Raw genomic sequence first — 25,852 nt, 5'->3', positions numbered from 1 at the left:
AGCTATCTGATTTGTGAACGTTACGGACAGAAAAACATAATGCTTGAAGTATTTTTAGATTAGCCAGAGGGAGATAAACCATGTATGCTCAAAACATTGTTTTGTAGGTTGATTAAAAATAGGTTACCATATGAAAGATAATCTTGTTTTCATGAAATAGAAAAAAGATTAATGTGCATTAAAATGTAAATAATTTTACATGATGCTTTCATGGCGCATATTAACTAGAAACAAATGTACTGGACTATTTCGTATTTTATTCCTGGGAAATTGCAATTCCATCTACGCAGTTCGTCGACAGAAAACTGAAATGCAAGCTTAAATTTTGAACAAATTCCTGTTGTATTCATTTCATCGTTAGTAAATGCACCGGAGCGGCACCACATACCCCCTTACCATAAGGTTACATACTAACAAGCCACAGGAAATGTTATTATAATTAGATTTTACACTGTACATTCCTTTCAGCGAAATTAATTTCATACATCCAACCAATGAACATACGCGTCCATGGCGCGGTGGTGAGATACAAATAACATACTCAAACTCATTGCGCCCGAACAAAAACCTTCCCCTCTAGTTAGTAGCGCAGTTTGAAGTTGTACGTGTAATTCTCGCATTATGAATGATGTTAATTTTTTATCGCTATACTAACTTCCCACACATGCTCACGGGAGGAGCCAGAAACGAGAACGAACTACATCGCCATATGAGCGTGTGTCATTCATGGTGTCCGTACGCGGATGGGAATGGTTTGGCCTCAACATGCACACAGTCACACACACACACACACACATACTATTAATCCTTCCCATTAATGTGTCATGCTGTGTTCGCTACGCCACTAAGCTGTCCAGCTGCACGTCCGATCGGGGGCTATCCTACTTAGCGTGTATGAAACATGCCAGCTCGGTCGCGAGCGGAATCGAGAAAAATGCTTTCCGAAATCCGGATCGAGCACGGTCTGTCAAGGATTTACGCTCCTACACGCTGCTCAGCTCCCGCGAAACGGACAGGCACTGGGCGCTGCGTTCCGGCAAAGTGGGCCTCAGCAAATCCGATCTCACCGCTCGACTGACGCTCGCTCTGTTTTGTGTGGCGTGTGGCGTACTCAACACAGCGCGGGAGCATCTTTCGCTATCATCGTCCTCAGCATGGCCATCATCTTACCTTGACCGATACCGCCGGGCACACCATCCAGCGGTGACTCGTAGCAGCTCTCCAGCGACTGCTGCAGGATGAACGTAAACACTAGATGTATTAGCGCTAAGATAAATATTAATCCTAACAGAAGCCACACGATGTGAACCGCATTGCTTTGATTCATGCGAAGAAAGTACCGCTGGTACAGCATTTCGACCTACAAAGAGAGAGAGAGAGAGGGATAGAGGAAGCGTGGAAGAGAGTAAACAGAAAGCACAGTGGTTAGTGGTGGAATACATCGGGGCGGGAAATCTCATTAGTTGTCGCCATTAGGGCCACATCCACATAGTTCACAGTCGGAGTCGGAGCAGCTCGACACGGAAACAAGCATATTAGTGCCCGGTGGCTGGGACCGTCCACCAGCGCACGATGTATTTCTCTCCACTGCCACACTATTCCGCCCCAAACGGTGCCGATTATTACTTGCAAACTTCCTCCGGGGACGGTATCGTGGCTAACAGTGTGTGTAGGTGTGTGTGTGTGTGTGTTTGTATTGGGTCTTCTGGTGACTAACGCCGAGCGGCGGCTTGATTGTGTTGATTATTACAAGCTCTTTGCTTCAATCACTTAAGAAAGTGATTGAACATTGATTGCATCATCACCGGGTCCGGCGAGACCTGGTTACTTCTCTGGGAGCAGTATAATTCCCTAGGAACATGTGTTTGTGTGTGTGTGTGTGTGTGTGTGTGATTGAAATGTGATTGAAGACAGCCGCCTGGGACAAACAACAAGTGCTCAGGTATTGCTTTCTTGCAACACGAGTATCCGATGGAAGTGGGATAACACATTTTAAAGCTCTAATCGTGTTTGAAGAAGCAAGAGTTTTTAATACTGCTGGTTCGCATGCTAAAGCAAAGTGGTTCCACTTTACATACTTTTTGTATTTAATAAAGCTGAGCATTACGCTACCCCGTACTGGAAATACCCAATGCTGGATGATTCTTTCGTGCTAAACTTTCAACCCCATACACTTTGAAACTCAATTAAACATTGAATGCTGCTTCTTTCATAATGGCTTTTAAATGCGCAAATATGCTCGACCATTATCTGCTAGCAATGCTGAAACATGACTCAACTTCTCCGTTGTCAGCAGGAAAAGTTGCAAAATTCCTAGAATCACCAGCGCCACTCCCTCCCATTGCTGCCATAAAGACGTTATTCGCAAGCGAACAAAACAGAAACACGAAACAATTGAAGCTCTTAAAGCTTCGTCGAAATGATTTGTTATGACGTCATTACGGTTGCGGCCGGTAAACGTAGCGAAACGCAAGGAGATAATCATTCCCATCGAAGGCAGTGATTAATACACTCCCTCGTACTAGAGGGCACTTGCGCTAGCTGCAGGGGAAATTAAGTTTCGGATGTGTTCGGAATTGTGGTGCTCACCGGTTTTGGGTAGTAATGGTAACATTCCAAGCGCGATTCGACCGTAACAGGCCGGGAAAGTCCTTACCGTCGTTGTTGTTGTTGTTGTTGTAACAAGTCATAAACCAATCCCGTTGCTTAATCAAGGTTTGATTTCATTTTCACTTCTAAAAGTAACAAATCGGGCCCACGCTGTGAGCAGCACGATGCTAATTAGTACCATTTCGGCAGGCATATTGTAGGCATTCGATGACTGCCCACGTTGTATTGTGCTTCTGTTCTTATGATGTGATGTGGCCCTTTGCTGAATTTCAATTTGTGAGCTGATAATCGCGAGTTGTTGGCATTGGCATTCATTTGTCAGCTCAACAGTGGTTTAACGTCACTGGCATCATGAAGTGAACTCTATTCGTCTCTTGAATGTTTTGTTGTTGTTTCGATTGATGAAGCTTCCGCGGATTTTACGAGTGGAGAATATGAATGAAAGAGCAGGAACGCTTTGTGACATAATTGGATTGCATAAAGTTCCACGTTATCCTTCGCTCGAATAAAATGATTGGGGAAGAGCGATTAATGTCAGGCACAAAATTTGATCTTTTGTCGGACACGAAGTGGTGTAGGCAAGAAAATGTGTTTTTCAAGTTGCTTTATTGTTAGTTGATGGTACAACTCAAGTCAAGTAAAAGACATTGAGAAGTCGTTTAAATTCTGATTGCTAACAGATGTATTATTTCTTAAGCATGGTGACAGTTATCTATGCCTTACTTTTACACAACATTTTTCAAATAAATTGTACGAAAACAATGAGTCAATTAAAAAAATTATGATAAACTGTCTTTGTTTTACATTATTCATATTAGAATATTCAAATAATTACAACGATTGTCTCATAATACTCGCCGTACCAAACTTTTCAGACTTCAAAAATTAAAGTCCAGATAAAAAAAAACTATGAAAACAATTCACATAATAATGGAAGCACAAAAAGCTTGTAAAGACGCAACTAAAACAGTAAGATTTTCAATTTCCTCCATCAGGAGCATAACAAAGGTACACGATTTACTCACAAGTACCGGTAAAACATTTCACCGCGAGTAAATTTACCTTTCGGGACACAAACCGAGCAAGCAGAAGCTTGTAGCTTTCTTTGCAAACTCTTTCACGACCCGCTCGATGCTGCGTTAATCCATCCTGTAGCAGCTTAAACCTCAATGGCGAAACACTGCATCGTGCCCGGGGCGAAACTTTACTTTGGCTAAGTTTTCCCACCAACACGAAACAGTTTCTCCACAGTGATTGGTTGCGTCCATTTTGCGTTTCACTTTTTTGACGTGTTTATCTTTGCAAGAGTGTAGCTTAAAAGAGGTTGGATTTAACCCAAAGTATACATTTTAGAAACATAAATTACCAACAAATCAGTCCCACTGTTTGCTGACAACTTAGTGATGCTGCTCACGTACAACTGCAAGCGTATGAATGGACGCGACGAAGAAAACAATGCAACGGTACACGCATTAATGGGGAAATTTGTTTCATTATTTAACTGGGCGGGAAAGTTTGGCGAAAAGTTAGGCTGTACGAGAAAAAAACATTTTACAAGCCTTTCAGAAAACCGGGCCCTTTTGGCGTTGTATTCAACTGTACCCTTGACCGGTGTGTCTTTTGTTGTTTCGGATGTTAATTTTTGCTGCAATAAAAGCGTCCAAAAGGCCAGCCAATCAAAGTGCTCAAATCCAAAGAAAAAAAAAAAGAAAAGAAAAATCCTTTCGCTCCATCTGAATCCTGTGCCTACATCCGTAACGGGGGGGTTGCATTAAAAATGGATGAAAACCCTCAACCACACAGTTGGGCTGACATTTCTGCCAAGGGTACTGCGTTCCAAACAACCGGTCAATTTGATGAAATATTATAAACTACATCGCCCGGGAGTGCGGTACAAAAAATGAAACGGGTCGTTCAGAAAACAAAGAAAAGAATAATGTTTTCATTTCATCCGGATAACTATCCCTCTCCCAAACCAACTCAGCCTTCCCCGTCGCCATTTCAACCATTCGCAGTGGAATGCATGTGAGCACAGCATAAAATGCTTCTATCGCATTTTTGTATGCTTGCTGTTTCCGCTTTCTAGAACGCAGGAGCAGAGAAGCGAACGTTATCAGAGATATTTTAATATGGCTCGCAATGGTGAAATGTGTGTGTGCCACCCTTCCGGGACCTGTTGCTCTGTTTTGCGACGGAAACTTTAGACTGTTGGAAAATGTTCTGCTACTAAAAATTGGGTCACCGGCCTCGACCGTTGTGCTTCCCGTTAAATCACCCTTCTGGGAATCGGTTCTGCCCGGGCCAGTAGGAAGCCAACCCATTGTCAATAATTTATCATAACGAAACAGTGATTTTGAGTGATCCTGGCGACTTGGTTTGCAATCAGCCAGCAGGACCAGGTACAGGACCGTTTGCCTAGCATAACTTTGAAGGCATGCGCACATTTTTCGGAGCAGCACGGTTCGAACCGTTGCGGGTAAGGGTACGGAGCATCAGAATGGAATTTGCATTGGTCCCGCGTGGACGGTTGAAATGTCAATTATGAAGCATGTACATGACGGAGGAAGTTATAAGCACAGAGATAAAACGATTTATGTGAGTTATAAGTAAAGTAAAATAAAGCAACAAAAAATAAGGTTTGTCTTTTCCATCTGGGACATTTTCACAAAAAGTGTTTTGAATGTTCCTGCTTTTATTAAAAAAAGCACAAAATCATGAATCCTGAATTACAACAGGTTGAATATTATTTTGGCACGTATTATTCATCCCAAGGAAACGGTAAACATGTATACTAAGTCTAGCTCTGGTGCAATTCTCTCGTCACAGCATTGGTCGCGGGTTCAAAGGTCACGTGCAACGGGCACTCACTATTCCCCAAGCAGCAATTTCAATTGCGGAAACACCGATTTGCATGGGGAATTGAATCGTGCAGCTGTGCCTGCTCAAAAGCTTACCGGTTACGTTAATGAACCGGTTGAAGGAGATGATGATGAGGATGATTCTACTGCCAACGGAACGGAACGTGCGTTTCGATGAGTGTCATTACACCGGTGCATTTGTATTGCACTAGCAAATGACCTTTCACACACTGCCAATGGAAGCTGCGTCGTAGCACTGTACTGGTTAAAGTAATACAGTGGTAATTAGTTTTCACCTACGGCGTAGTCAGGAAAGTACACTTGGGGCAGTGGAAATGCTTAGTTAGTTATCGCAAGCGTAATAAACAAGCGTATGAACGCTGAGGAAGTTATTTGGTGGTATCAGAGAGGTTTTTAGAACGGAAAAGCTATGATATTTGTATTGGTAGCGTAATAAGCTACCTTTTTATAAACTAAATTAATAAAAAGAAAATAATTAAGCCTATTGTTTCTTGTCATACTGTCTAAGTAGTTTGGACATAGAATTAATGAATTTCATTATTGATTGGATTTCCGCACTCTCCACCTAAAAACCAAATAAAACATATAAGCCACCTGAACAATAACTTTCCCTACGCTAGCATTGCTTATTACGTGATCCACTCAAACACAGCACAGCTCCGCTTACGTGCGAGAAAGAGCGTCAACACTAGACAAGTACGGCAATCGGCTGTAAACACTGTCAAGAACACGATACAAATACACCCAATTTTATGATGTGACAAAGAGGATAACGACAGCGTACAACGCCTGCAACAGTGGAATTCTTCCACGAAACACCGATCCCGAAAGCTAGACGACGGCAACAAAAAAAAAACACACACACAAACATTAAGATGTAGAACGGACCGTGCCAAACGGCAGATTGTTAAGGCTACGGGCACGCCACGGCGCACTCTATCCCCCAGGTTCCGGTTCGTAGATTTGGGCCGATTTTCCCAGCAATCACTTGGGCGCAAAAATAACGAGCATCAATTTACTTTCCCGCCCTGCGAGCCGAGCAGTGAGGGTGGCCTTTCTTTTTTGGTACGGCACTTTTTTGCTGTTGCTACTTCTTCCTTGCATCGCCATTTCCTTACATCGCACGAGGCAAGGGTCTATGTCGCTAGTGCATGACAGAAATTCTGCACCCAAGGGACATTTTGGGACACGGTTATGCAAACTTACCAACACGCTGGTAAGGTTTACCCGGAGACCGTAAAGCAGAGGAGCAACAACAGTACGATACCCCATCGGTATGTTGCCGGCTGCGGAAATGGTAAAGACGCCCGATCCTGGTGCGTAAGAATTCGCAACCTTAAAAAATAGGGACGCGTTAAAGAGCGGGGTCTGCTTTGGCCGGGAAAAAGCCATCCGTTGTCGTGGCCGGCTTGCTCCTGTTGCGTTCTTTGGCGCTTCATATTTTTTCATTTCGTTAGAAGGGAAGTGAGACCTTTTCTTCCTCGCTATTATCGTTGTTTTTCCTTTTCCCTTCCTTCCTAAGCCTCGTTTAACTGCTTTGTGGTGGAGCGGTGGGACCGATTTTTTTCCCTATTCGTCGTGTGGTTTAAGCTGATACCATCCAATTTACATCTTATGGCGAGAGAAAAACGAGACATCGGGGAAGAATAAACATGTAAAAAATATCGTCTTTGTAATGCCATTCCAGTTCGAGTGAAAGTACGCTGTACTGGAATCATGAATTGTTTACATTTTATTTACATTTATATAATTATTGTTGAAGTCTTTACTTGCAACGTAATCATGCTTTTTTGGCAAACATTTTCTATTCCACGCGTTTTCCGTAATTAACTTAAAAGCAATTGGCAGTGCTTGTTCCGAATGCATCACTGGTAAGCTGCAACCCCTAGTCGCTACATTAAACCGGACAGCATCTTATTATTCAACGTCCGTTTCGTACCGTGCGTCCAGCTCACGTAAGGCACTGGCGTGCGGCACGGGCATATTAATCACGGACCTCACGTGGGAGCGCTCGTTCCACGCGCCACGAAAGACACGACATCGAGCAATGGGCAGTGGTGGTCATTGTAGCAAAACGCCCGGCAGAACACGATCTTAGCAATGGGTGTAATAAATTGCCAAATCCATTCGGCAATCGGTTTAACTGGGTGGCGTGGCTGGGCCACAGCATGGAGAACGTACCGAGGTCGAAGGGTAATGAATTATTTAGAAGCTAAATCGAACCATAACTCATCACACAGCTGAGCACAAAATCACGGCACGCGGTGATGGAGACGCCTGGTGGTGGCATGATTTGGCACTGTTCTAGCACCGGCTATTAATGACGACACTGTATCGTTGAATGTGCCATTTACTGCCAGCCTCCTGGTTTACCGCGAGAAGCAACAATATTTAAACGATAAGCTGAAAGTTTGCTCGGCGCAACAAAATAAGCTCTAGCAGCAAGGTGGTTTGCCAGTAAACTAGCAAATGGTAGTAAAACGGACAAACTAACCAAGCTGCTGCAGAACTTTGCCCCAACTCAATTCACGCGCGCATTGACGTTGAATGCAATTAGCAGCTACAGAGACACAGTTTCCTTTAATGGCAGCACATCGCACCTCGTTACTGGATGGTGGGATGCGCCATTTTGCGTCAAAAGCACCTGCCCTGGACGAAGGGGTGACGGGTGAAAGTGTGACGCTACTAATGGGTAAGTATATTAAAAACTTTTGCACAAGTTGCACCGCTCATCGCTGGACTTGCGCAGGGGAAATGGGAGTACTTTTAAAGCTAGTATGAAAATGAGGAAATAAAAGAACGGGACGATATTGAACGGTAAGTGTAGTGGTGAGTGTAAAGTAGAATAAAATCTAACAAAATCAGTTTTTACTGCAAAAGATGTTTGCTGATTTATAATGTAGCATGTGTTTGTAAATGAAATAGAACTTGTTTTTTTCCAAAAGAAGTAAAGAATGGTTTGAAATTTCTTTTGCAATGTGTGATACTTGCTTCAATAAGCGTGGAAAACCAATCAAACATTCAGGTATCATTAGTTATGGAAACGAAATAACAAATATGAAACTGGGCTATCAGGCCAGCTTCAACCAGGCAACGCATTTAACTTGCATGTGTGTTATAGCGGACAAAGAAAAGTAACGAAAAAACGAGAAAATTCTGCGTATACGTTGAACATACTCTGACGCTGAAAAAAAAAACAAAACTCCACACATCTGAAGCCGTAAAGTTATGGGAAAGTTTGTTTTTTTGCTCACCCACTTTCGCTGAAACATTGTGCATCATAGCTGCAGGGCGGTGTGCATACAACTACGGAATGCATGCCCGGCAGCACAATCGTCAGGACGAAGTGCACTTGTACGCGGTGCAGCATTTGCGCACCGAGTGCGAATAAAATCTCAACACAAAACCCCACTCGTGAGCCCACTGCAGGCTCCTGGGTCGGTATGTGCGCAGTCGAGTGTTATTGCCCCGGAAGAAAAACTATCTCTTCTGAAAGCTGACCATCATACCCCGTCTTCCCCCCTCGGGGAGGATGCATGTACGCAGAAAACGTACGCTTGGTGGATGTGTTTCATTCTTTCTCGTTTGCAGCACGCATCAAGAACGCAAATCACTAACGTCATAAATACTCACAACATACTTCTTGCGTCTTTCAGTCGTGCGGTACATCTGTGTGTTAGTTTGTATGTGTGTGTGTATCTATGGTAGTTGGTAATTTTCCCTAGAGGCAAAACATAATACCTTATACGTCTGCGTTTCGAAACAGCTCGGAAAGGTGCAATGATACTGATGTTGTAGCTGATTGCTTACATATGGATTGAAAGCATTGCTCTTTCTTTTGGCAGTGGCTATCAAGACCAGTTGAAAAGCAAGACTGAGGGATCATTTTCACTTGCATAAAGCACTCCAAACGACCCGCTGGGAATCATCTCGCTCCTGCTGAGCAGCGGTGCTAAACAAGCTGTCAAATGTCCAAATGGTTTGAAAACAAAAACGTAACCATTTTCATCTGCCATTTAGCAAGCATTCCATCTGTGTGGATTTGAGTGCGAGTGTGGAGGAGGGAATAATTATCATCATGAAAATCTTCTGATGTGGGAATGTGAATTTGCATTTCAATGTGCGAGAGCTACATCAAGAAACATTTACGTCCATTTGAGATTTGAACAGTAAATGTATATCTGAAGCAATGAAAGCAGTGTATTGAACTCAATGCGCAAAGGAGGGATTTGTAAAATGAAATCAAGTTCAAATGACGGTTTAGTTATTAAGATTGATAGCTGAATAGTGGAGCGATGTAAGCAATGTAAGTGAACAGTACACTAAAGGAGCGAGATGAAGCATCCCCGTAATCAGGATGATTGATTTTCCGGAGCAAACATTAACCCACGTTTGGGATGGTGGAAAGCCTGAAAGTATTCACCACCATAATGTATTGAATGTTTGTTTCATTTTATATTTCCATTTTCATTAATTATTATCGTTTGATTACGAAATTTTACAGCATCAAGCTTTGCAATGTTTGCAACAATCAATTTTGCTTGGCCACGGTAATAATGGTTGTAATTAAAGCAAATTAATTTTAATCATAGCTTAAAGCTCACGTTTTAAAGTCCACATAAATAAAAATATCAGTTGAATGATGAGAGGTGAATAATTTAAAACAGATAACTTGTTTCATAATTGAAATTCCACTTTATTTGCCGCACATTTCGCCTAATAAAGCCCCCCGTGGTAGATTTGTTTTTGTTCAACACGCACGAATGGGCCTATTAGCAGATGTATCAACCTTTCCAGTTCGTTTACGTCAATAAAATTCCAGCACAATATCGGAAAATGGAAATGTACACCCTTGAATTGCTAATTACCATTACTTCAATTTGATTTACCCGGAGGGTACCGAAACAAAATCACTCCATCGACGAATGATGCGCTTAAAGCTCAGATACCTTTTACTGATTAACCAAATCCTTAATATCTTCGCTCTATCAAGCTATTAAAGACTATTCGGCAAAAAGTATGGTAAATGGAATCGAGAAAGTTTCCACTATCTAGTGAAATCCCAAAAGTGCGTAGCCCAGCATCGATTAAAGCTTGGTGATTAGATATTTCCAGCAGCTGTAAGCTTTCCTTTCCTACATTCTGTCAGTAGTAGCTGTGTGGCGGTGTGAAGGTGAGCAGCACTAAAGAAGAAATAAAGTTTGCCTTCATGTGAAGCAGTATTGAAGCCTCGTTCGCTGGGTTGATGACAAAGATTTCAAAAATTCACACAAGCAGAATGTCATCTTCCATTGTCCTGCCAGGCGACGCTTGTGCCCATCAACGTCAAGCCAATGCTCACCCCAGCACAGCTCTTCCCTTTAGTGCTGTGGTAATGTAGTAATGCAATAGAGAGAAAAAAATGCCCACCGACCAGGCTGTTGCAGAAGGGGTGCTCAAAGGCACTGGCAAAATGGATGTGTATGTGTGTTGACGTTTTCTTCCAACCGTAATGGGCGAAAAAGGATCGGCGGTCTTGTGTCGAGTGTCTTGACGATTGTGGATCGTACCGAAAGGCAGCGCCTCGGCGCACTGTGCATTGTGCCGGAATTGGTTTCCTTTTTGCTTGTCCGCTCGTGTAGCCGTAATGTAAAGCGAAGGGTTTCTTCGCTGCTATTTGTGCAAATTTTATGTGGGAAAGATGGAATCCTTTTTTGCCTTCCACCTACCGGACAAAGCTGCTCCCGGGAGAAGAAAGCAAGCGAGCTTGAGTTGGCTTCAGCCACTGTTTAGCCCAGCGACAGTCGTGTTGAGTTCAGAACCTGTCGCACCGAAGCTAGAGCGTGCAGAGTAGCAGCACCAAAACGGGGTATTTCATTTGGAATGCATTCCTCGCCGTTTGTGTGCTTGTGGCCCCGCGAACGGAGGACTGTCAGATGCAAAAGCTCATGTACCTCCGGTAGCGAGTGCTTCCGGTGCGAGTGCACCGGGTGCCTGCCGGAAGCGTTGCCACCCTGTGCTTTGTACTTCACTCGCTTGTGCACTGCAGCCAGTGGTTCGTTCCATTGACTTATTTCCACCATATAAATCTCATCCCATTCCGGTGAGAGTGCGACGGCAGGAAACAGGATTGGTAAATTAAAGTGGAAAACATTGCGATAGTTTTTTTACCACCACCACCATCACCACCATTACCAATCGCCGGCAATTGAGCGTTGTGCTCAGATGGTATCGGGAGCCCGGTGGCTCTAACAAAGCGATACAAATATCGCAGGTGCAAAAGTGACTACACTTCAATTCGATGAACAGCCCCAGACAAGGTTTGTTATTTATTTTCCATTCCCGCTGCCCGTTTTATTTGCACGCCAAACTCGTCGCTGCTTTGTCTGCCTTTGTCTGGTGTGCCACCAGTCTCCGGTTGTGAACAGTTTGCGACTTCGAACAAAATATCCAAAACCAAACAAAAACCATTCAAACGACTTCCCCAGTGGGAATGGATAAACACGAATGCGAGCACAAACGCAGGGCGTAAATCAAAATGCAATCGCCGGCAGCCTTTGATCATGCAAGGAGTGAGAGGTCATGCTGTTGCATTGAGTGCATTGAAAATCTTCCACCGCACTGAAGTCTTTATGGCTGCATTATGCCGTTTTCAATTATGTTGATCGTATTTTTGCGTTTTCTTTTTTGAGGGAAGCTTTGCATAGTTTTGTAAGCATTAAGCGATCGTAAAACAAAAATAACTGTCGCAAAATGGGACACCCATTTCTTTACACTTTCTTTGCTTACCTCGATGGAAAAACTTTTTCCCTCCCGGTCTGGCGGGACATTTCTTCGGCCCGGCAGTGTACAAAATGGAATTAAAATACGAAATCGGGGGATGCAAAACTTGTACACGACCGCGCCGGTACGCCCAGGCTACTGGTAAAAGTGTCACGGACTCAGTTCCGAACCCCGACATTTCCCCCGTGCCTGTAAATAAAATGTAATTTCACCTTCTTGGGTGGCTGGAGGAAAGAGGCGTAAACGGAAAATCTTATCGCATTATCCTCGCGCCGCACACAGTCCATACCAATGGAGCTGGGCAAATTGTGTGTATGTGTGTGTGTGTAAGGTAAGCTACACCCGGACAGTTCTTCGTGCAATTGCAATTTGACTATGGCTAAGCCAGTTCTAGTACGGCGTTCTCGGTACTTTTCCATTCCCTTTCCTCACTCCATCCTTGTACTCCATCTTTTCGACAAGTCTAACTTTGATGAGAAGATTACGTGAGCTGTTATTTAGTTGGCTTGCTTGGGCCGTGCGTTCTGTTGCGCTGTGGCTTCAAGATTCTGGTTTTGCATTTTCCATTCCATTCCGTTCATCTTCTGGTCCTGGCCAGCGCGAACGTAGCTGAATGGTGTGGGCACTTGTGGGAATATAAAACATTGACTCGACTGGACCCGACGACACGACGGAGCGGGTCCGTGTTTACTCGCCCAATGGCCCCGCTTACCTGGACATTTTTAAACTTGTGCGAACAGATGACACCGTTGAACAAACATTTGACCGTGTTCCAGCAGCGGGATGTATCGAACACGCCCTCGGCCGCGTTGTTGATGTTCAGGTTGTTGAGCGGTTCCAGCTCTTCCTGGGCTGCTGAAAAGATAAGACCGGAGAATGTGCAAAATAAACATTAATTATAAATAAACAAAAAGTATATACACCCACAGAGCCACACAAACTGGGGCGTGTTTTATTGCTAGATTAGTTGACTGATTTACTGTTTACTATGTTTGTAGGCTTGGTGTTTGTACTTTTCTGAAGTTATTTTTGAATTGTGCAGCGAGAATATTTGGGTGTTTGCATAAAATTGATTGAATTTGCTCAATTTTATGCAACAGAAATTTAAACAAATTTTAACTTGTTCTTGTTGCAGCAATTAGAGATATTCGTGTGAGTGAGTATGAGTGAGTTGAACGCTGCATTTTGATGTATGGTTTGACCACAGCACGAAGACTCGCTTTAGCGACTTGCTTTTAAAGACTCTGTTTCACACTGATGCTGGGAAAGGATTACATAAAGAGTGAGAAGCTATTCGAGCTATTTGCGGAGAGTGAGCGAGATGAATCTGAAAAAAAAAGTTGATCACTATTCGCAGAGGCGTAGAGAGTGATTGGTATGAGTCTCAAAACAGTTTATCTTAGTTAGTCAATAGTTGTAGTAGAGTGTGATTCACAAAAGAATCGTTGAAAAATATCAATATTACATTATTTGAGACGACTTCATTACGAAAGCTGTTTTATTGTTTTGTGTCTTTTATTTATGAAATGACTAAACGCTTTAGATTTTGGTGTTTATTTGCTTACTTACATAGATTTAATTACCAAAATTTAAAAATTTACTTCTATCATTCTTCATTTGGAGAACAAAAACCCAGTGAATATTTCAACTACAGAGATACAGCCGTTAATCTAGGTCAAGGCGTCTTACATTTCAAATCAGAAACGCATTAAACCCCCCAATACTAGGCACTGGTTCTAATGAAGCTCACCGTTCAATTGTTCGGTCCAATTGTGAGATGAGCACACTTAATTGTTACACAAACGTGTGAGCCTCGAATCATTTAACGTTTGACCTCAGCACAATCCTTCTCCTTGCCCTCTGCCACGACATCGCACTTGCACTTCCAATTAGTGTAATTGGCATTTAATTGCCGTGTAAACCGGTGCTACAGCCGTTTTCTTTTCCAATAGACGTAAACTGGTACGCAGATCGGGTTCCCAGTTTGCCTCGGCAACCGCAGGGCAACCGTCTCACTGTGCAAACACGAAACTATTCGCAATTCCAGTTTGGTTGTGTGGAGCTAGCTAATTACATATCGAGGGCTAAGCAACCAGATGGACACGGAAGGCTCGAGACACCGGATCCGAAGCAGTAATTGAATCACACCAAAGCATACAGAGAAAGGAATGATGTGAATTTGTGCAACCAGAGCGAGGAGGATGTTTTAACTGTCATGAGATTAAATGCACCATCAAATCCTACGATGGTTTTCCATCCGCTGCACTCTGCGGTAAGTGGGAACGCAAATATGCCTAACCAAATAGGCACTCAGCGCTACCAAAATCGCACTCCGTGTGAAACTCAGACCGGCTTTTACCGCTGCACACATCAACAGGTGTTTGTGACGCAAAGGGCACCCAGGAAAACCCCGCGGCACAAGCCCGGAAAACCGTGCTCGTCTGCAGCATCGCTTACAGACGCTCAAGCGGCGCTTACCGTCGCCTCAACAGTCACTAATCGCGTCCTTGAACCGTTCAGGATCGATTTTCTCGATTCGCCAGGAGATGGACTGCTTTTTGCATTTGCTCTCTGTAGCGCTTTCGTGAATGTCTGCCACTCGTTTTTGTCAAAGACTTAACCACTCACGTGAAGAACGACTTTACTAGTAGGAAAGGAGAGTTTAGGAGAGGGGCTGAATAATAGGAGGGATTATATTTTACTTTTCTGCTGGGGACACTAGCAAACTAAGGGACTTTGTTCGGGAGTGTTGTGATTATTTGAAATTTACATTCTCTGTGGCATACTTGTACAAAAAGCAGAGCATGTTCTTGACCGGAATAGCGTAGAGATAGCTCTACACTAGCTCAGTGCTATGTGTGATGATTTGTAAGTGTTCAACGCTATAACGACGCCAGTTGGAATCTAACAAGGCACCGTTCCGATAAACTAAGCTGATAAGTAGTTTTAAAACGGTAAATCATTCACTGTCATCCTCCTGAAAATGTCAAGTTAGAGCAACATACCTTCACAGTATGATACCTAATCCTCTGTAGTACTATGTAGCCTCATACAGCCGAATACAATCATACAAACATCAACGTAGAAGATATTCGGAAGCAATTCTTCTAGCATCATATATTGATGACTCTTTCCAGTTCCTATAGCATATCTGGCTTGTCCGAACGAAAGCTTTACCTTCCTATCCACACATTCGAACATAATCATACACTACCAAACTGGAGCAACTCAAGCTGCCCAAAGGCATCCGGGGAATGTACATAAACATCATCAATTTCATAACTGCACCGATGCCTTGATGCCTTCCAATCTCACCGTACGCAATGTGTGGTGCTTAGCTCTAGCTCGATGCAGCATGGATGGCAGGCAGCAGTAGAATGGTCTTAAAGATTTACCCAACACATTTCAGGTTCGGTTCGGGCCCAACGCTTCACATACGACCATTCAGCCCAACAAAAGCCCAACGGTAGGATGCAGGGCTAATAGCGGGGCCTGGGAAGCGTTAAGCACCGCATGTATATCATACAACGATAATGCGTCCGTTGCCGGCGTAACAGGTACATCGGCCCGCCGAGAACCAGCCCCAATGCTCCATTAGGCTTTGGCGCGTGCGGTAATGGATGGATTTTAGAATGCCAGTACCCGCCGGCACCGAACATATTGGTGACTCGTAGTCCCGGTGAAACGATTACCGCTCGCCCCGAAGCCCTAAGCGATGTTTATCCGATACAATCTCGGGAACCATTTTCCAGCACAGTGTGCTGCCCTTGCCCTTTTGTTGTGTGAAATGTCTTCCGCTCGCTACGCTTATGGCGGTGTCAAAATAACTTTGGCCACACAAACTCTATTAAGCATTTACTTTCTGGTTCGATGTGGAGAAGGAAAGGGAAAGGGGCAATACAGGCATCTTCTGGTGTTCGAGATCGGTTTGAAAATTGATAAAAGAAGTTTACAAACTCAATTATCTTCTTGATAGAGCGAGAAGGAGAAGGAGAGAAAGAGAAGGAGAGAAAGAGGGCGAGAGAACCAAAGCTCTTGCAACGTCGCGAAGTGAAGAGTTGAGAGCACACTCCAAGGCCCGCCACAAACAGTGATAAAGAGCTTTCATTATCAGGGGTAACGCTTCAAAAGCAGTGTAGCAACAACTGGCCATGTGCAGGAATGGAAAGTTTGGACCAAACTTTTCCTGTACCATTGTTGGCGGGAATCTATATTGCGATCGACACAAAGTTTTTGCACTCTTCGCAAAAGTCGTCCCAACTCCGGCGCCCATGTGTCACATCCATGATGGCAGAGCGTGTGTTTGGTAAGTTGTTCGATCATAGGGCAGAATGGCTAGCAATAGTGTGTTTGTTTTTGATGCTATTCTGTTTCTTTTCCATCGCTGGTGCTTTTTCTTCCATCTTTTCTGTTTTCTTGTTGCCACTCGTCACTCACCGATGTGAAGCGGTCCTTTGAGAATCACACACATCGACGTCTAAAGGTTATTGCAGGACGCGTTAGCACGTCGCAAAGCAAAACAAACATGACGGGGTACACGAGTAACTTTCATCTTCCATTTAGATATGAATCTATCATCTTTGCTGACCGTTGCTTTCAATTCCTGCCATGTTTTTGATGTTTAGTACAGTAATATGTAATTATTATTGAGCATAGATTATGTCACTTCTTTTCAAAACAAGTCTTGAAAAACAAATAAAGTAAACTATCACATTAGACGAGTCTTTCGTTGACCTTTGTCAGCTTCAGACTGTTGCGTTCAGTACACTCAATCGCAAAACCGTTGGCAAACCGAACCGAATATTGGTATTGTCAATGCGCTTCAGTTCAGCAGAAGCTAACGGCCACATCGGTGGATGGTGGAGCAACGTAAACAAGGGCAAACATGAGCATGATTACATTTGCTTGTGCTATTTGCCTTCAGCGGACCGATCCGTTCACTTGTCTGTTTGCGAAATGCGATTCCTTCTGCTGCGTCTAACGAAGAAAGCCAGAAAAAGGAACCGCTCATACACACACACACACTGCTGCAAGCTCGCGAAGTACTCGTGCTTTACTGTACCTACAGCGCACATTACTTCAAAGAAGTTGCCTCCGGGAGGAGATGCTTACCGCTACCAGTGGGTAAAACGAGCGCACAAAACCATGAACAGTAGTAGCGTTTGAATGCATTCGAAGAAGCGTACGGAATTGGTAATGGTTCGAAATAAACCATCATCCGATTGGGCGTGTGTATGTGTACGTCTGTCGTACGCTGTTATACGCTGTGGAGCTCAAACACAGCATCAAGTCAATACTTTCAGCATCCGTCGAGCGAAGCGCATCCCGCGCACGACAATAGCGAAGCGTCCGAGCGAGCGAGCAAGCAAGCAAGCATGAATTCAATTACGGGAAAACTTTCCACCCGGTGAATGCTGGATGGTGCTCGCCCAGTCAGCACGTGTCGCATGACACTATGTTTGCTTGTAGCACCGTCATCTAATGACTGTTGGGACAGTTTGGCTACAATTGAAAGCGGCGGAGCTTGTGCAATCTCTTGCCGGTACAGTCGAGGAGCAAACCGACCGGGTCGGCAACGTGGTTGTGCTGGTTGGGCCATCCATGGCTGTGTGAAAGAGTACAAAAAGAAAGGGGCGAAACTGAACTTGTTTCTTCTTTTATTTTGTCCGCTCTGAACCGGTTGGAAATGGGACAGAGGACAATTTAATAATGTATCACGCCGACAATGTCATGCATTGCAAATTGAGCAAACATTTCGTCGTGTCCAATTTGTACGACACGATTGTACAACAACCCCCCCTGAACCTTGAAGATGCATACCGTCTTGGCCCCCGGACAAGGGGCGTGCAAGGTTCTTTTCCGCACCATTGCGTTTCGAGCGGCTGTAAATATTCATACCATGGCATAGTTCAATAAATGCTGCCCTTTTTATATATTGCATGGCCCACGCATGGCCCACCATTCACTGTGTGTCTAACCACGAAACAACCTGCTGACAGGACAGGGTAGCTCACACAGAGAAAGGGGAGAGATTAAACGCACTTCCGGGCAAGAGTAAATACTCACATCAAAAGGGTTTCTGCTGATAGCTTTTGCACAGGCGCCTGGCTTAGGCGATAAACCGTCGGTTGATGGCAAGCATCCCGGTGTTAACAACCTTTCAGCCGCGCGTGAAGATGACGTCCTTGCAGCGGACTGAGAGCGGCGAGGGGGTAAGCTGTTACGCAAAAAGCTGCCGAAAATTTCCACAACAAAAGGAAAGCCGCCGTGTTAACCTTCAGCTACTCGACTCGCCCTCTGTTAAATCGCATGAAAATGTGCCGTTTATGAATACTTTAGTGTGGCAGTGTACATGCCTGCACGTGTGTAGCTTGTAGAGGATAGTTTAATCTCAATTTACATATGTATCTCCTTCCTGTCCCGGCTGGAAGCCGCGTTCAGGCTCAAAGCCGAACTGGTTGGAAAGCTAGCTACAAAAATCAGTTTGCTAATTGCAGTCACCTTGCCGGAGCCTCTGCCAGTGCTACCCACTGACTGACGCAACTTACCCACACACACACACACATACATATCCCGTACCAGATGGTTTAGTATTAATTAATGTAATATGAATTTTTAATTAATGCCACAGCACGAACCACCTCCCCAATAGCTGGTACCGTGCATGCTAACTAGCTCGGTGTCTCGGTGCGCTACGTAATGATGTAGGTTGCTGTACGTGTGTTCACTGGAGTAGCATACGTTTGCTTGCTTCACCTTGTACCAAGGGGAAACGGAAACTGGGATAAAAATAAAACAAAACAGCAGCCCGTCTACATTCAGGCGTGCATCGAACCGAACGATCGGTTCCTTCGGGAGCACTCCACTCCACTCGATTCCCACGACGTTGCCAAGCAACGGCGTAACTCGAACCGCTCCGGGAGTGCTGCTTAAGGGCCGTGCGCAAAAAAAAAAAAAGATGCTCAACAGAAATTATTATCCTGCGAAGCGATAATTCCATCGCATTCAATTAGGCAACAGCTATGATTAAAACAATTTGATAATGATTTCCACGGTGGGTCCCGGTCCCGTGTACCGAGGGACGCCCGCTGGAGAGCACCTGGCTTGGCGAACGTGAAAGCGAATGTCTTAACGAACCTGAAATTCGTCAAATTTTCAAGCGCCTCATCCCCTGGGATCGTCGTTTCACCGTTGTGCCCAGAGGAGAGAGAGAGAGAGAGAAAAGAACGACAAAAAAGCGCCCAAACGCTAGCCCTGGTTTGGCAGCGCAAATGAACGTCCTTGATTGTTTGCTTCGCCCAATTCTTGGAGCAAACGGAGCTGCCATTCCGCCCCGTCCAGTCCACTTACCTGCACCGCTGTAGATCTGGAAGCTTTTCTTCCTTATCGATGGTGTGCCGGAGTAGTTAGAGGTGGTATCGTCCAGGTTGAACGCTGTCACACCGGCCTGCCGAGAGTACCAAAGGGAAACAAAAGAAGTTAGAATCATCAAACATGCTTACGGTTAGTCGTCGGAAGTAAAACAAAAACAAGCTTATCAAATTTGTACGAAATTTGAAATGGCTCGATGAACGGTTGACCTAATATTAAGCATCTCGCGGGAGAAACAGGAATAGAAGAAGTACGGTTTTGGTGCTTTTTTGTTTCTTTAGTCAGACACCAGCACGTGCGACACAACTAATCCCAGAAAGTCATCCAGCGCATGGGTAATGAATGGTTTGCTTGGCATCCGCTGCACCGCAGAACGGGCACAGGAATTACGCCATGCTCGCGCCGAGACATCGTTAAATGTTTCATAAATCACACAAAAAGTTAATCCAACGTGCTAAATTGAGTTGGCGAATAATTTTCATCAGCCCCTCCGCTCTCCAAACAGAGCAAAAAAAAAATCCATTGAAATCCCTCAAGACACTGTTTTGTCCTTGGAACAGTGAACTCGATCGACCTTGCCGTTGCCGGAGCTGTTAATATTCGGTTATGGAGGCTACTTTTATGACACTTCATCGCTGGGGCAGTTACGTTTGATGAGGCGCTCATGGCAAGGAAAGAACATTACCGGATGGTAATGAAGTATGTAGGTCAAAACTCACCCAAAATTAATATTTAATACTGGACTAGACGCACCAACTCTATTATCAAGAACAAAACGGAGTAGCTACATTGCAATTACTAACAAAAAGTTGATAGTACTCTAACCACTTTTACCATATAGTCGCTCACTTAAAATCAACTTAAAAAACGGTGGACGGCGCCCAGAATGTGTTTGGCAACAGGCAAGAAGAAAAATGGAAAGATAAACCCATTCATCACACTGATTTCGCTCCTTGTTAACAGCGTTATCATCATTATCGTGCGCCGTTAGTTTTCTTTACGCCGGTGTTTCGTTTACCAGTTTGCAGGATGGAACAAAAATGGCGGCAAACTGAACGCGTAAGGTATGTGCATGGATGCGGCCACATTTGCATCGTACCAAGCAAATTGGTAGCGGCGAATGATGGTAGCTCCAACGCCACTGAACATTCTCGTTAGCAACTGCAGAAGCTGGCTAGCTGTATTGGGAAGAGTAAGAACAGCGAGAAAACGAATGTTATAGAAAAAGTGGAAAACTTCATTTCCAAAATGTTCAGTGCATTTTCCGCCCATCCTTCGCTCTCATTCGCTGCACTTATAGCCCGGAGGAAAGTGGTGCGAAATTGTGTACATACTTGTCATAGAGAGCTAGTTAAAATTTTTGCACATACCAAGGAATGGGAAAAGCTTTCCGGGAAATCTGTTGCTTTCGTGTTTTTACTAGCGTCTGTATGTACCGGATTTGCTAGAACGGTTTTAGCAAGGCGAAGGACGTTCACGTACAGCGATGTGCTACACTATATGGAAGCATTTTCTTTGGATTGTGAATAGACCATGCAACAGACAGAAATTTGAAAATGTTTACAATCTCTGGATTTTTTGTGTGTGGTGAAACAAGTGTATTTCTGGGAGTTTTTTTTATCAACAATACTGAAAAGTAAACTTGCAATATCGTTTGCATAAAAAGATGGACAAAAATTGTAGATTTTTCATGGGTTTATTTTATGATAGTATAATAATAATACAATAATGAAATTATATAGTACAATAATAGTATTCCATGAGTCAGCAGACAAATCTTGACCATTCTATCAGACGAATTACAACCGTGATGGCCAAAAAAGTAAAGCAATCTCTTTCAGAAGCGTGCGCGATCAAAGAACGGCACTCCATCTCGGACATTGAGCGGCACTATTAGTCAACAATCAGGGTATCGAAAGAATGCCGCGTTCTGATTGGCCTACGACCCTGAGCTTCAAGAAGCTTCAAATGATGTCGAAAATGAAGTTCGTGAGAAAAGTCGCTACATCGCTGCGTTCGCTTGGCCTAGAGATCTATGCAATTGGCCATACATTGAAATAGTACTTGGAAAAGATGAAAAAACAGATCAAAAAGCAGTAGTCGCGTCTACTAACTTTAGATTTATTGACTCGTAGCTTTAATTTTCCATGTAAACTTTCCGGTCCCGTGGTACATTCGTCAACTCGTACGACTTAACAACATGCCCGTCATGAGTTCAAGCTCCGAATGGACCGTGCCCTCCCCCGATAAGTAGGACTGATCATTCTGCTATGGGCAATCAATAAGTCTCTGAAAACCAATCCAACTAGTGGTACAGGCAGACTTTAATCGACAAAGGTTGTTGTGCCAAAGAAGAAGAAGAAGAAAAACCTTTCAAAACACTAAAGTTTTCTTTTTCACTTCCAACATTATATACCTTAAAGACAACTAAAAACAGCTTGCATTGTATCCATTGTTTGGAAATTTAGTTTTTTGTTAGCAATTCGCTATGATTAATATCAAGCACAGAATCAAACCAAATATTAACTTTAAAATTCCAAGCAGCTACCGGTACTAAAATGTGATTAAAAGCAACCCAAAATACTGATTCCCATGATTACGCCTCTCTGCATCAAACGATTGTTTCATAGTTGAGAAGTTTAATTACAATTACGACCCGGTCGAACGGCACCAGGAACGACTTTTGACTGGGGATTTAATTACCCTTAATTACACCGAGATTTCGATGACAATAAAGGCAAGCTTGGCTTCCCGTCCGATGCAACGAAAAGTTCTAGGCGAAACACAAGCGGCGGATGCAATAAAAGCTCGTAATTACCTCGTAATTCTAGCCCTCGCAGTGTCGCCCAAACACGGTACAAAAGTGCCGTTGATTGTCGGCGTTTTTTTACCGACCGCACCGAAAATGGCTACTTTCGTTGTTATAAAATTCAAGAGCAGCATCCATAAATGGCCCAATACGCGACGCGCTTGGATAAACACGATCAAACAGCACAGGCCCCTCAATTGAACAGTAAAACGTTTTGTGATTGGTGAAACGAAGAAATGCCAGGGCAAGGCAGCAAAGAGAAGTAGCGGCTCATAATCCGCAAAAGTATACTTAAAGAAGTGGCGCTGTGGATTCCGGCGGCACTGGTAAACACCACTCAGCGAAATGGGGCTGAGTGACTTTTATTGCTTCGCTTCTTCCATTCGGTGCTCAATTTTCTACACCGCTTCCTGCTGCATTTATGAATCGTAATAGCAATAGCTTCAACAAAAACAACAACATCGGCAAAAAAACCTACGAAAACACAAACGCACACACACACACACACGCGAGCGCGGGCCTCAAAACCGGCTGTAACCACAAGCGACGGAAAGTTAAGCGCCTGAATGGCGGCAATGTAACGCACCGTCGGAGCGCTGCCGAAAACAAAAACGGACAAGCTTTATGCACCGCGTGTCTGTTCCGTTGCGCATCTAATCGGACATTATGGGTAGTCCACCATGAACAAACACTAAATAAAAAGAAGCAACGCAGAAAGATTATAAATGATGCCGAGAGGGATTATAAAAATAGCACCAACATCACACGGTATGCGTAGCGTTGTTCGCTTTACGACCTGCCGACTTACCGGAATTGCTTCCTTCGAGTGACTTGGGGCGTCTTGATTTGAAATGAAAACTCTGGCGACACACCGTACAGAACCGGGCTGTCGCTTCCCTTTGTTCGCCCCCATATGCCCTCCCGATGGATTGGAATGTAGCGTGCTGAAACCGTTTTGCAAACACACCTGACGATGAAGCGCGTCGGAAGAGGCCAAACAGTAAAAACAACAACACCAACAACAATAGAACCAAAAACCCAACGCCATCATAAAGAATAGATGGAACCTACATGTGAACATGCTGCCACATGACACACACACACACACAGACACAAACACATACGCGCATCAATAGCTGTGCACGTTGGGGCGCGTGGGATGAAGTGTCATGCATGGAAAGACGCTCTGTTCCTACAATAGCGGGCTACTTTTAATGCTTGGCTTGTACTTTTATGTTCCCGACGTACACCGCCAAACACAAAATCGTGCTCCCTCGTGCCGATCCGATTGTCCTGGCAACTGGGCGTACCGATCCCGCCAACACGGTGTGCCTCTGAGCGTAAAAACCATCCCGACCTACGCAAGGTTTCGGGACAAAAACGGATCCCACTTGTCCTGGGATGGGGGCGATGACGGCGTGTCGGCCGGAGGTTTTCACCTTAACACGCTTTATCGCTTCGCGTGCATAAAACAATTACTTGCCTTAAACGCTTTGCACCAGAGTCATAAATGCTCGCACACACACACAGAGCACCGGCTCGAATAAAGACACCTTTTCCGCGTGACACTCGACAAGCCAACCGGGAAGCATGTGTGACCGCGTGGAAAGGAAGTGAAAAGCGGATTCCAATCTCCTGTTTGGTTGCCGCACGGCCTTTGTCGGTTGCAGCGCCGTAATCGCACACCGCTGGTTGATAGTTGCCGCTCTCTGCCAAGGTAGCAAACAAAAGCAACGCTTTGCTACGGTTGCCATGGGTACGGGCGCTTGGGAGTTTGCTTAGGTGGACCAAGCGCAGCATCGCACGTGCCTGCCTGTGTGTGTGTTTATGTCGTTTGAAAGGTGTCGTTGGATCGGTTTGCCTTCGGGCAGGAGGGCCACGGTGAGCGGCGTGGTTGACGCGACGTGGCGCAAAGCTTCCCCGGTTTCGGTTTTGCTGTAAGCTCTAATAGCTGCAGATAGTTTGCCCACGATAAAACCAACAATGTTGAGAGGGATTTCTTTTGATGCGCACTAGCACTGGGTAGAATGTACGGGTAAGTGTTCGCTCGCTTCCACGAAAACGTTACGCTGTTAGATGCTGGATGTTCCGACTGAAAAGTGCTCGTGGAAGTTGATTGTTCTGGTAAGCGCGCCCGGCGATAGACTGATTTAACGTTTTTGATGGTGTTTTATATAGCAGAGGTAGGAAGATAAACTAAAGCTGTGTAAGCAGCTTACCGTTCGTTCGGTGTAAGTCAATGAAAAGATGAGCATAAAGACATGTGTATTACATGTGACATAAAATTGGGGAATGAAGTGACGAGACCTACTCTGAAACGATTTTTTTAATGTTTTCAAATCCTCACATGATAATTGATATAACATTTGACCTAAATTCAGGATGGAAAGGTGTTCTAATACGAATGTTTTATCATATGCATACATTGTATTCCATTTTGAATCCAACAGGGTTTATCAAGAGATTTTGCAATGTGTACTGTATATTTCGTCGCTCACGAAAATGATTTTAATGATGTATTTTGACTGGGTAAAAAAATCTCCCGTTGAATATAATGTGTTTAACTTTGACCTCTTTGAGTTTTGAAAATATTCATTTGGTTTTGTATTCGTGATTTATTAAAATTCCCTTTGGCTTGGATTTGACAATTCGTGCTAAACAAAATAGTGAAAATAGTGTATAACAATTTATATGTTTAATAAATTAAGCAAAGTCTTTCGAACCCATTTCAGTGTCATGTTGTTAAAAATCAGCAAAAATTGAACGTGATCAACCTTACCATTTAGATAAAATTGGCACTGATAAAACATTTTCCATTCACGAAAAAGAACGATGCTACTTTCATAACCTTCCATACCCTAGCCGCAACCTACACGCCAAACACTGAGCTAAATATATACGCATATAGAACTATCTCGTTCCGCATCACATCACATTCCACCGTATCAACAAAAGCCACCACAGCGTATCCTTTCGTCGGTTCGGTATCGGTTACATTTTATTAAATTTGAATACGAAAACGGCACGCTTCAAACGGCACCGGTTTTGCCATTACGTTTCCTCGACCGAAACCGCGCCTGTGTCTCCCGACTGCTGTCGAATGCTAGCGACACCGATCCTACGTCGTTGCGTCGTAGGAAGGTGAATGAAATCAAACGGTACAAATCTGATGGAAAAGCGTGTGGAAATATTCTACGCACGATTGCATCGCCGATTTCAGTGCGGAATTTCACGTCCAACATTGACTTTGGTGCGGCGAGAAATGGAATGAAATGGAAGGTGCTGGCAGGGGAAGTGAATCGGCGTGCTTGTGGCTTGACGCACCGACAGGAAGGAAAAGTTTCATCACGACCGATTGATCATCGGTAGCCTTCCCCATTCCGCATTGAAATTCATCTCGCGAAAGCACTCACACCCACAC

The 25,852-nt window shown here is 44.1% G+C and overlaps 1 protein-coding gene across 4 annotated transcripts in view; it reads right to left on the bottom strand.

The window, feature by feature from the left end:
* The window catches only part of LOC120895392 (adenylate cyclase type 6), a 78,065-nt gene that overhangs the window by 13,259 nt on the left and 38,954 nt on the right, over positions 1-25,852 (bottom strand). For 3 of the 4 annotated variants that reach the window (XM_040298714.1, XM_040298736.1, XM_040298707.1), the window contains 3 exons: positions 19,602-19,698; positions 12,964-13,106; positions 1,171-1,360 (listed from right to left, as the gene is read on the bottom strand). In XM_040298714.1, the coding sequence (XP_040154648.1) occupies positions 1,171-1,360; positions 12,964-13,106; positions 19,602-19,698 (430 nt within the window). The remainder of the gene's footprint in view (positions 1-1,170; positions 1,361-12,963; positions 13,107-19,601; positions 19,699-25,852) is intronic. The other variant, XM_040298725.1, reaches the window with a different exon arrangement.

The sequence above is a fragment of the Anopheles arabiensis genome, chromosome 2 (assembly GCF_016920715.1).
Source record: "Anopheles arabiensis isolate DONGOLA chromosome 2, AaraD3, whole genome shotgun sequence".
In the NCBI taxonomy this organism is placed as follows: domain Eukaryota; kingdom Metazoa; phylum Arthropoda; class Insecta; order Diptera; family Culicidae; genus Anopheles; species Anopheles arabiensis.
This window is presented reverse-complemented; position numbering and strand designations above follow the sequence as displayed.